Source organism: Ursus arctos, unplaced genomic scaffold (genome assembly GCF_023065955.2).
Source record: "Ursus arctos isolate Adak ecotype North America unplaced genomic scaffold, UrsArc2.0 scaffold_15, whole genome shotgun sequence".
Taxonomy (NCBI): domain Eukaryota; kingdom Metazoa; phylum Chordata; class Mammalia; order Carnivora; family Ursidae; genus Ursus; species Ursus arctos.
Window position 1 is genome coordinate 29,927,250 of NW_026622819.1, and position 13,126 is coordinate 29,940,375.

The following is a 13,126-nucleotide window of genomic DNA, read 5'->3' on the forward strand; positions in this document are numbered from 1 at the left end:
TCTCTAGCTCTAGCTCTGGATCTATCTATAGCTATGTGTTCAATTACTTTTTGACAAAGCTACAAAGGCAATTCAATGTAGAAAGGATAGTCTTTCAATAAATGGCATTGAATCACCTGGATAGCCATATAATAGATAATAAGCCTTGATCTACACCTCACACTCTATATAAAAATGAACTCAAAATGGATCATAGACCTAAATATAAAACCCCAAACCACAAAACTTCTAGAAGACAACAGGAAAAAAATCTGTGATCTTGGCTGAGGTGAAGATTTCTTAGATACGATACCAGAGGCATGGTCAGTATGAGAAAAAATGGATAGACTGGATTTCACCAATAGGAAGAACTTTTGTTTTTGGGAAGACGATTTTAAGAAAATAAAAAGACAAACTACAGACTGAGAAATTTTTTTTAATTGAGGTATGATTGACAAAAGGATTTCTACCATCAAGCTAACAACACCTTCCTTACCTCACATATTTACCATTATAGCTGTTGCTATTGCTGTTGAGAATTCTTAAGTTCTATTGTTTTAGCAAATTTCAATTACACAATACAGTATTATCACCTATGGTCATTATATGATACATTAGTTTCTCAGAACTTGTTCCCCTTTTTTTAAAATTTAATTTATTTGTTTTAAGTAATCTCTACACCCAACATGGGGCTCAAACTCATGACCATGAGATCAAGAGTCACATGCTTCATGGACTGAGCCAATCAGGTGCCCCAGATCTTATTCCTCTTCTAACTGAAAGATTGTAGCCTTTCACCAGCTTCTTTCTATTTCCCTCACCCTCCAGTTCCTGGCAATCACCAATCTACTCTCTGTTTCCATGGGTTTGGTTTTTAGATTCCACATATAAGTGGGATCCTGCAGTATTTGTTTTTCTCTGTCTGGCTTATTTCACTTAGCATAATGCCTTCCAGTTTCATTCATGTTGTTGCAAATGGCAGGATTTTCTTCTTTTTAAAGGCTGAATAATAAATGTTATTAAATATGTAAAGACACTTAAATTGTTTTTATACCTTGGTTATTGTGAATAATGTTGTATGAACATGAGAGTACAGGTATCTCTTTGAGATAATGATTTGTTTCCTTTAGATATATACCCAGAAGTGAAATTGCTGGATTATATGGTAGTTTTATTTTTAATTTCTTTTTTTTTAAAGATTTTATTTATTTATTTGACAGAGAGAGAGACAGCCAGCGAGAGAGGGAACACAAGCATGGGGAGTGGGAGAGGGAGAAGCAGGCTCCCAGCTAGATCCCAGAACACTGGGATCACACCCTGAGCCGAAGACAGACCCTTAATGACTGAGCCACCCAGGCGCCCCTATTTTTAATTTCTTGAGGAACTTTCATATCGTTTTCCATCTTGGCTGTACCAGTTTACATTCCCATCAGCAGTAATCAAATTTCCTTTTTCTTCATATCCTAGCCAGTATTTCTTATCTCTTGTCCTTTCGGTAATAGACATCCTAACAGGTGTGAGGTAATATCCCATCATGGTTTTAACTTGCATTTTCCTGATGATTAGTGATGTTGAGCATCTTTTCATGTACTTGTTGGCCATCTGTATGTCTTCTTAGGAAAAATGTTTATTGACATCTTTATTCATTTTAAATTGGGTTATTTATTTTTTATTTTTTATTCTGTTTTGGGTTTGGTTTGGTTTCTTTTGTTTTGTTTTGTTTGTTTGCTAGTGAGCAGTATGTGTTCCTTGTACATTTTGGATATTAACTTCTTATTAGATATGTAGTTTGCAAACATTTTCTCCCATTTCATAGGTTGCCTTTTTATTTTGTTGCTGGCTTCTTTTGCTGTGCAGAAGCTTTTGATTTTGATGTAGTCCTAATTGTTTATTTTCCTTTTGTTGTCTTTACTTTTGATTGATGACAACATGGCACAAGGAAATTTTTAGAAATGATGAAATGGTTCTATTTTTATTTATAGTGGTGGTTATGTGACACTGTGTGTTTGTTAAACTTACAGAACTGTATATTTAAAGGGTCAAGTTTAGCTGTACATAATTTCTACATCAGTAAAAAAATGAAAATAACAAAAACCGTTATTCCAAGGGATAGAAAATATATGGAGTGTAGTATGAGAAGGTCTAAAATACTTTAATAGGATTCGTAGAAGGAAATAATTGAGAGAATAAAAAGATCCAATATTTAAAGAGATTATGGCTTACATTTTTTAGGATTTGTGAAAGACAAAATTGGCAAATAGGGGAGAGAAAACATATGCCAATCAGGATAAATAAAAGGAAATCCACGCCTAGACACTATATAGTGAAGACAAAGACAAAGAAATCTTAAAACAATTGCAGAAGAAAGACAACCTACGAGTCTAGAATTGAAATAATTGTAGTCTCCTTCGCAAATATAATAGATGCCAGGAGACAGAAAAGTTATCTTTATTTTTTTTTTTATCTTTTTTTTATCTTTTTTTTTTTTTAATGATTTTTTATTATATTATGTTAGTCACCATACAGTACATCCCCGGTTTCCGATGCAAGGCTCGATGATTCATTAGTTGTGTATAACACCCAGTGCACCATGCAATACGTGCCCTCCTTACCACCCATCACTGGTCTATCCCATTCCCCCACCCCCCTCCCCTCTGAAGTCCTCAGTTTGTTTCTCATAGTCCATAGTCTCTCATGTTTCATTCCCCCTTCTGATTACCCCCCCTTTCTTTATCCCTTTCTTCCCCTACCGATCATCCTAGTTCTTATGTTCCATAGATGAGAGAAATCATATGATAGTTGTCTTTCTCTGCTTGACTTATTTCACTTAGCATTATCTCCTCCAGTGCTGTCCATGTTGTAGCAAATGTTGAGAACTCGTTCTTTCTGATAGCTGAGTAATATTCCATTGTATATATGGACCACAACTTCTTAATCCAGTCATCTGTTGAAGGGCATCTCGGCTCCTTCCACAATTTAGCTATTGTGGACATTGCTGCTATAAACATTGGGGTGCATATGGCCCTTCTCTTCACTACGTCTGTATCTTTGGGGTAAATACCCAGTAGTGCAATGGCTGGATCATAGGGTAGCTCAATTTTTAACTTTTTAAGGGACCTCCACACTGTTTTCCAGAGTGGCTGTACCAACTTGCATTCCCACCAACAATGTAGGAGGGATCCCCTTTCTCCACATCCTCTCCAACAATTGCTGTTTCTTGCCTTGTCTATTTTTGCCATTCTAACTGGCGTAAGGTGGTATCTCAGTGTGGTTTTGATTTGAATTTCCTTGATGGCTAATGATTTTGAACATTTTTTCATGTGTCTGTTAGCCATTTGTATGTAGAAAAGTTATCTTTAAAGTGGTAAACAAATAAAACTGTCAACCAAAGTTTCTGTACTTATAAAAAAAAAATCTGTCTTTAAATAACATGAAAAATAAAGATATTTTTAGATAATCAAAAAGTGGCAGGGTTCACCTCCAAAAGACATGACCATTGAAGCTTTCATTATATGTATTTCAAGAAGAAGAAAATGGCCCTGGAAAGATAGTCTGAAATAAAAGAAACAGTGAGGAGTAAAAAATTGGTAAATCATGTAGACACATTTAAGCAAATGTAGTCCGTATTTAATAACAATATTTAAATACTGGGGATTAAAAAGGAAAGAAAATACTACAGTAATGGCCTGCCATTAAGGAGTGGGTGATCTTAGCTAAACAATCTAAAGCTCTCATGTGGTTTGAGGGAGGAGTTAAGTAATTGATCAGCTTCAGACTTTGTGAAGTTTGCAGGAAAAAATATAAGGGGAATCACTAAAAGAAGGGTAACAGTCATAGTATAGAATGTGCGCATGAGTGAAGTGGGGTGAGGGGAACGAATGAAGAGAATCAAGAAAGGAAGAGATAAATCAGCCTCCAAAAAAGACAAGGAGGAGAACAAAGACACATAGAAAAAAACCTAACAAACAGAAAGGGCAATGTAAAATAGGAAACAATTCTTAATATGTATAAGTGGATAGAAAACTGTGAGTTTATCAGTTAAAAGGTAGAAATTGTTAGATTAATTTAAAAAATCCAGCTATATGGTGTTTCCTAGAGATACACTAAAATCAAAAAAAGGAAAAAATGAAAAGATGAAAATTATATATAAGATGAAAGCTCGGTAGCTGTATTAATATCAGAAAATAGACTAAGTCAAAAACCTTAATTAGTGATTGAAAATGTCCCAACATAGTGAAAAAAGGCTTAATTATAAAGAAGACTTCAAATCACAGATTCATACATACTTAATAAAATAGTCTCATTAAGTGATAGAAATAGAGATATTGACTCGCTGGTCATCACAGTGGGAGATTCCAACACACTTCCTAAATTATTGTTAGTTTAGGCACACTCCTCTCATGATGAATACTATTCAAACTTGAGTTTCTTACAAAGAGACATGTTGAAAAGAGCAAGCACGGAAGAGGACGTAAGCAGGATTCCCTAGAAAAGAGGATCAGAAAAGTAGTATGCTTGTGTTTTTATTCACTGTCAGTGTAGAGATAACATCTGCCAGTGAAGAGAGGAGCTGTGGGACCATGGCTCAGCCACCGTTAAAAACAAAGGTCACAATCTGTGAGGTTCCATGTTTTCGAAAGAAGGAAAAATCATTACATGGTTGGTGCCAGTGGTTTTCATATCCTATTTTAGAATTTTCCTGAAGATCCCACTATAACATATTTATGAGAATCTTTTCTTTAAGGAAGCAGTTTGTAAGTGGAATGACTTTCTCGGACCGAAGTATCTGTTTCCATTCTACCACAGTACCCTCTTTCTTTTTCTTTCTTTCTTTCTTTCTTTCTTTCTTTCTTTCTTTCTTTCTTTCTTTCTTTCTTTCTTTCTTTCTGTCTTCTTTCGATATTATTTATTTATTTGACAGAGAGAGAGACACACACACACAGAGAGAGAGAATGAGCACAAGGAGGGGGAGCAGGAGAGGGAGAGGCAGACTCCCCTCTGAGTAGGGAGCCTGATTCGGGGCTGGGTTCCAGGACCCTGGGATCATGACCTGAGCCAAAGGCAGATGCTTAACCGACTGAGCCACCCAGGTGCCCCTCCCAGTACCCTCTTTCCAGATACACTTGGGAAACTGAGTTCGTAACCAGAAGGTATTTGTCAGCATGGAATCAGATAAATGATTTTTTGGGGAAGAATATTTTGCTACTTTACATTTTCACAAATTATATCTAATATTCTGCATGAACTTTTCTGAACTAATTAATGTCTTTACTTTTCTCTTACTAACTCCTTCTAATAGTAATTATTTAAAAATTACTGCCACAATTGTGAGAGTTTAAAAATTATTATGAATCCTCTTTTAGTACTATATTGATGCTACTGAAGTCTAAACTTCCTGTAAAAAGTGCCCAAAGACTTGAAATTATCTGGTCAAATAGCAGCAATGCTCAGCATGAATATAGTGGACAGAAACACAGTTGTGTGGTCCTAGGAATGAGTCTCACAGCAGAAGCCAGCAGAAATGGAGCCTCGGCATATGATACAGAGTTGGCTTTGCATATTGTGGAGAGGGTTAGCCCGATCAAAAAAAAAAAAAAATGGTTTGGAGGAACTGCTTCTTTAAGGAGGAAAAAGATGGATATTTCCGGATGGGTTCAAAGAATTTAAAGTGAAAGCAAAACTTTAAAACTTCTAGAAGGAAATATAGGATATCTTCATGAGCTGGTAAAACTTAGAGTTTCTTAAATAAGACACAAAGAGCATTGGGCAATATCTATTCAAGTGGAGGATACGGACGTGCTACCAGTTAGCAGTTCCAATCCTGGCACATGCCGTAGAGAAAGCCTCATGCACCCGGGGAGATTCCAACATGAATGTCCGTAGTAACATTGTTTATGATAGCAGAAGTTGGGAACAACCTAACATGACTTCATTTTTTTAAAAAAGATTTTATCTATCTATTTATTTATTTATTTGAGAGAGAGAGAGAGAGCACAAGCAGAGGGAGAAGCAGACTCCCCGCTGAGCAGGGAGCCCAATGCAGGGCTCCATCCCAGGATGCTGGAATCATGACCTGAGCCAAAGGCGGACGCTTAACTGACTGAGCCACCCAGGTGCCCCCTAACATGACTTTAGTAGAAAAACAGAAATATCTGTGGTTCTTTCCTTCAATAGGATGCTTGCTACACCTTTCCCAGACACAATGAGAAGTGACAAAAGCAGGTTGCAGAAAAGCACATACGGTATGATACTGGTCATAATCAATTTTAAGATACAGAAAAATAATACTTGAAACATTGTAAAGATATGTACACATGTAAGGGAAGTATAAAGAAATGCAGAGGAATAAGGAACACCAAAACCAGGTACTGGTTCTCTCTGAGGAGGGAAGGAAGGAGTAAAATTGTGATGACGTACACAGGCATCTTTTAATGGACTCGTAGTATTTTATTTAATGAGAAAATTAATGTTTGAAAGGTGACTGAGGGAAAATGCAAAACTTTTATATTAGTATTATAAACTGAAAATTAAATATTCACTAAAATTTATCTTTAGGTACTAGAAAGCTTACAGGGAATTTATGATGAGCGCAAAACTGTCATTAACTTATGGTCATAATTCAATTTCACAGAGCATTGCCCTGTTTGTTCACTCACCTTAGACACCAGATGAAGTTCTAAATATAAGTTGTAGGCTGTTTGTAAACATCGAATCCCTTTTCAAATGATAAACATTTATGACCTTTTGATAACAAAGATATTACAAATACATTTTTCCTATGTATTAAAGGCAAATTTGAAAGTGCAATTCTTCCTTTTCTGGCATAGTAATAAATCTTATCTCATACAAACCAATGAAATAATTGTAGAGCCTTATAACTGACTAGTTTGAAGGACGATACTACTCTGAATATGTGAATTCTGGTATGTTAGTTAAAGGGTCAGTCATGATACGTTGTTACGTTTTCTGAAGTTATGATGGACTTCACAGCTCGTATTCTCCAAATTTAACGTTAATTAAATACATAATTTCGTCTTAGAAGTCTCCTGCAACTGGGTTCTGTGCCTTATTCAACACTAACATTTCTGCTTGTCATCTGCATCATAATGAAAGAGAACCAACAATTTTCCTAAATCCTGGCTTCTTTGCATCTCACGAACAATTTTCATGATCATTATCATCATTATTATTATTTAGGAGTGGGGAGAAGTGTGTATCATACACGTGGACAGCAGTTTATCACAGTAAGATCTTGAGCATGTTCAGGAAACTTGGGCAACGCACAGGTCACATCTCAGTGTTATTTCCTCTGTGCCTGACTTGGTAGGGTTGACATAAGGTTTAAATAGGACAGGGCTCACAGCACTCAGCACAGTGTCTAGCGCACAGGAAGCACTCAATAAATGCTAATAGATGGTGAGGATGACAGTGACAATGCAGCACATCTACGGATTTGACTCAAATACTGAGATTGGGTGATTTTACCTTTTGAATAAATGAGCGAGAGACATAGAGTAATAATAAATAGACTTATACTGAACACTCATCTTTCAATTGCCTCTCAACATACTTACCAGTGTAAAATTTGGTGTCTTAGGTGATATTGCCACTGAAATGTTTCAGGACTCTGGCAGGACCTTGACAAGCTGGGACAACCCCTTAATGATGTGAGGAAGGCCAGCTTTAGTGGTTGGTCCATAAAATACATGCTTTCATGTCTCTTCCTATTTGATGGGAGAGCCCACTATTTTCCGCAGGAAATTTACTTCGGATCTATCCCTGGTAACTTTTACTGGCAGGTGCACCCATCCCTCAGCTGCTGTAAGAATTGGTTGCTGAAACTCACAGCTGCACCTTACTTCAGAGAACATCTCTCAGCCCAAAGAGGCAGTTTTGCCCGCAGATGTGTAGAAGATTGAGGTTGGAGGAGGAAGCCTCGGGTAGCCAGTGACTGACTACTGATGGAGAGATAGAAGCCCAGCTCCCTTGCCTCAGGGTGGCTGACTCAATGGAGCCCTTCTTCTTCTTTTTTTCTTCCCCCCAATAGTGATGCTCTTATGTTATGAACATTTAAAATAGAAATGTTTGTCCCTTAGTCCAAAATTTTGTCTCAATAGAATCTTAGGATAATTTTCAGTTACTAGATTTAGTCCTCAACTGATCATTTTCTTTCTTTCTAATTCAATCTTTTTTTAAAATTTAAATTCAATTAGCAAACATATAGTACATCATTAGTTTCAGATGTAGAGTTCAATGATTCATCAGTTGCATATAATACCCAGTGCTCATCATATCACGTGCCCTCGGGGGTGCGGAGTAATTCAGTGGAGCCCTTCTTGCTCCAGTGCTGTCTTCTGAAATCAGGCTGAGCATGGGCTGCAGCTCGATCCACATCTTTGCCCAACTTCTTTCCCTGTGCTATCCTCCCTCCCCATTTTTGCAGATTTTTTCCCCCCACAGAGCCCCCTCAACAAATCCTTCACACAAGAATTCCAGTCTCAAGCTCGGCTTCTGGAGGACCCAACCTAAGATACCTTCTGAGTATGTCTATTTCTACAGTTATGTTACCAATTGGAGAGATTTTTCTGTTGTTTCTCTTCTAGACAAATGCACAAAAACTTTTAATACCTTGTGGTTTGGTTTTCTAGTCTTGTACATTTATTTAGATCTTGGAGGTTAGTAACCATGAGAACTTACCGCACTTTTGGATCTATACATATTAAAGACAAGAAACCCACAGCAAAACAAAACAAAAACAAAAAACCACAAAAAACGCACAAAAAACACAAACCTCTGGTTCCCTGAGGCATGTGGGTGGCAACAGCATTTCAGTGCTTTTCTTAAGACAGCTTCCACCGTATAGGGTGAAGCTCTAACAAGCATATCAGGTTAGCTAAAGAACAATAACCTAAATTTCAGCCTAACTTAAAAAGTCTTGCTTTCAATACTGCTCCTAGAGATCTGATGAAGAGTCAAGCTTCCATATCTGACGGCATGTGTAAGATCATGAATTTGAAAGGGTAGAGATAGTTTACATGCCTGAATAAAATTCTTCATCAACTTAATTGAAGTTTTTGAAAAATATCACCTCATTTCAAAGATCTGTTTCTAAGAACTGAAATAAGAAGGTGGTCATAGAAGGTATTTCTGCTTCTTCTTTGTTAGTAAGAACCCGTCTGCCAATAGCCTGTATTAGCTGTTGAATATTATTCTCCACTGGGCAAATCCCAAACCATAATTTGACTTTAAATTTCCTTTCTAGGACATGACATTTGCATCACCTCAGATGCTGAGGAATTCGTGTGCAGCAGCCTTAGTTTTTTATGATTATATTCCCACCAGACCTCTCAATGGCATTTGGTGCTTCTAACAGAAATGCAATCTGGCAGCCCTAGACACTAAATGAGGTTTGTCCATCACTCACCCCCCACGAAAAGGCTCCTAATTATTGGCAAGTTGGAGAGCAATAGTGTGGTCTGTGCTTCATCTGATTTATTTCCCATCATAAATGGCTGACGTTACCAAAAAAAAAAAAAAAAAAAAAGGAAAAATCTACGATTGAGAGGAAATGGGGAAGGAGCCAGGGAAGGTTGGAGGAGACATCAGAAAGCAATGCAAGTCTGACCCTAGTAGAGAGGGGAGGGAGGAATGTTGGGAGGAAGCATCTCAGAGTACTATGCAGGGTAAGGAAGTCTTAGCAAGGCAGTCAGGGAGTCTTCGAACCATAGCCTGCCACCTGAGGTCTTCTGTATCTTTCAAGAATAGGACTGCCATGCATAGTCATTGGCTGGGAGCAGTCTGTGGGAAGGCTGGTGTTGGCACAACCGTGGAAGTGGGTTTCAGAGTGTAGAAGGCAGGACCTTTGGTGAGTTAGGCTTCCCATAGTTGGGGGTCTGTGAAGCGTAGTATTCTCCTGGTTGTCAAATGTACCCTACAATTTTAAGACAATTGGATGAGAAAAGGAAGATCGAAGATAGGAATGGGTTGTAGTTTGAGAGATGTTTGGTTTGAAGGCAAGGTTTTCTGCTGTTTTTTTGAATGAGAATAACTTCAGTATGTTTGTAAGCCTAGTGGAGGGGATCTGCACAATGTGAAAGTTAAAGAAGAGGAAGAGAAGAAGGGAAAGGGGGAAAGTTGGGTGGAGAGTGTGTGTGTGTGTGTGTGTGTGCGTGTGCGTGCGTGTGTGTGCGCGTGTGCGCGCGTGCATGTGCGTGCGTGTGCGTGTGTGTGTGCGTGTGTGTGTGTGTGTGTGAAAGAGAGAGAGAGGGAGAGAGAGAGAATTAGTTAATTGTGAAGGAAGAAGACTCCAGAGAAAGAAAGAAGAAGAAATTGGATAAAGGTTATGGCTTTGAGGAGTGACATCTTATTCCCTGGGATAATGTTTGAATAGGGGTTAAGGTAGAACGTTGTTGGAAGTTGAACGGAATTGTGCTTGGTTATTTCAATTTCATTTAAAATAGGAAGCAAAGCATCAGGGACACTGGTGGAAGGTTTAGTCTTAGACAGGAGATGCTCCATCTTCTCAGGCTCAAACAAAAACAGGTAAGATTGGGCTTAGAGAAAGACTCTGCAGATGTGGGGTCAAAGTACGGGAGAGAAAGGTTGATAACCTCAATTTCTTGATGAAGTAAAGGCGAAGTTATCTGCTGAATGTATTATTTATTTGTAGCTCTTCTCATGTGACAAAATTCCATACATGAAACTATAACAGAAATAATATTTAGTATATTAAAATTAATATGTTAAATATGTCTTTTATATTTAGATGATTATCTATTACATAAATTTTTTGTAGGCATGTGTGTGTCTGTTTCTTGGTGTACAACTCAAAATGCTAAAGTACTCTCTTGGTTTAATTTGGAATATAAAAACTGACATTGTATTGAATTTATGTTATTCTCAATCAGAAAAAAATAACTGGAAATATACTGTCAGTGTATAATGTATGTTTGCTACCAAATTTAACAAAAATAAAAACACTTTTGAACCATGTAATTGATCTATTAAAATAATTTCATCATATGAGCATATACTGGGTTACCCTATCAAAAAGTAGACATCCAAGTATTTCATTATTAGAGGGAGACTTTGACACCATTGATTTCTAATGTGGGGGCCTCAGACTCCCAGAATCTATAAATTGAGCAATAAAACGTTGATGGTCTATTTTCTTTCTTTCTTTCCTTTTTTTTTTTTTTTGATGCCTATTTTCAAATTTTAACACACCAAATGGAAATCACACTTTACCCATATGAAGGCTGAGGTTACAATGATGAAATGATTTCAGTTCAGTGGGACCACTCTTCAGAAGCTCCAATGGGCCTTTGCAATATTAAAATATGGAAAATGCATTAATTGTTATTTAATAATGAGTTTTACAAATACACAGAGGTTTCTGAAATAACAGGATTTGTGGTTGGGGGAAGGATTATAAAAGTTTGAGGTAACTGGTCGCAAAAATGGTGGGAAAAACTGATTTCATCTAATCCTATAATTTGCAGATGAGGAAACTGGGAGGATAAATAGTTTACCCAATATCACATCATGGTTCATTAGTAGTTGAGCCAGCTTTAGGATTTGCCTATTTTGGAAGTTGTAAAAAAATTACCTAACATGCCATTTTCTTGGGTGTTAGGGTTTTGCATTTTTTTATCATGGTGTTTAGTGTTCTTAGCATTTGGAATCCAAATGCTTCACATTTTGTTTGGAGTTGTTTTGGTAAAGAGTATGTATGAGTAGGGAATGTTCTAGTCCAAACGCTAGGTCAACTTTCCAGTAAAGCGGTTAAAAAAAAGTTCCACAGAGGTAACTGCGGAGCAGAAACCTTCAAAAGAGTCTTCATAGTAAAGAGGTACCATAAAAGCCTAATTAATTTCAAAGTCCATCTTCCATTCTTCATGATTTTAGGGTAGTCCTCATTCCTATCTACTGTAGTTCCAACAGTACTTTAAAGAGAGCACATAATGAAACTGTTAGTGGATGAATCTGCAAAAAGAAAACTGATTTTTGACTCTTCTACAGTTTTAATCTTAAGTGTGCACACTAAATGCATACATTCTTATCAAATAATTAACATATTCACAATTAACAAACAGGAACAACGTTTATACACAAGTTCTGCTACCACTATAATTTTTAAAACATTGATCCCACCAGAAAGAGAGGAGACAGTTGTGCCCTTGTAAAGATAGATAATTTGAATAAAGAATATAAGGTACGATCATAAACGTTCAAACAATACTTTTCCTTCTTGTGTAATGTTTTAATATTTTCTTCCTTATATTTCTTTATTCTTCCTCCTCCTATTTCTTTAGACAACACAGTCATTTCTTTTCATTTTATTTTTCTTTTAGGGAGGGGAGGTTGTCTACTGATGGTCTAAAAGAAGCGCCTTCAACACGAAGCTGAGCAGATGAGATATTCAGTAATTCTTACATCTCATCGATGCAGTCTTCCAAGATATTAAGATCATTTTCTAAGTAGAAAGCTTCAAAACTTCATAAAGATAATCAGAATTTTATATTCAATGGTAATAAGTAGTTGTGTGCATTCATTTTCTATGATATCCAATCCCATGTCAATTAAAACTCAGACTTCATTTTGGCATCAAATGAACATAACAAAATGAACAAGGCTGATATCTAGTCATTGTCATAGATGCAACCTGGAAAAAAAAATACAAATTTCAATGGAGTTATACAAAACACATAGCTTCTAAGTGTTCCAAGGTTAGAAATGTGGGTGATTCACACTCTCCCAGTTTAGGATTTAAAAAAAATGTAGAATTGGCTCACTTTGTAAAAGAGTAGTTACATGGAAGACCATATATGTTTTAACCTTCATTGCTCAGTATTTAATTCTAACAAAGTTTCTGGACAGATTTATTCTTTATCAAAATGAGACTTGGGATTATTTTATCTAGCACTTAATTAAATGTACTTTTTAGTAGTTATTTCTAAATGAGATTGAAGATACGAAATATCAGTTAGAATCGTAAGTTTAAAAGGAAACTAAAAGGCCACATCAGTAACTCTATGCGTCATTTCAGATGAGATTAATTTGTTTAGATTGTAATTTATAAATATGTGATGCTAAAAGAATACTAGTGAGTATTATAGCTTATGAAATAAGTATCTACTAATTGGTC

General features: G+C 36.6%; 1 protein-coding gene across 3 annotated transcripts in view; it reads right to left on the reverse strand.

The window, feature by feature from the left end:
• Positions 1 to 10,463: 10,463 nt before the first annotated feature.
• The window catches only part of FYB1 (FYN binding protein 1), a 153,644-nt gene continuing 150,981 nt past the window's right edge, over positions 10,464 to 13,126 (reverse strand). For all 3 annotated transcript variants that reach the window (XM_057312215.1, XM_026506862.4, XM_057312216.1), the window contains one exon: positions 10,464 to 12,643. In XM_057312215.1, coding sequence (XP_057168198.1) covers positions 12,621 to 12,643 — 23 coding nt within the window. In that variant the 3' untranslated portion in view covers positions 10,464 to 12,620. The remainder of the gene's footprint in view (positions 12,644 to 13,126) is intronic.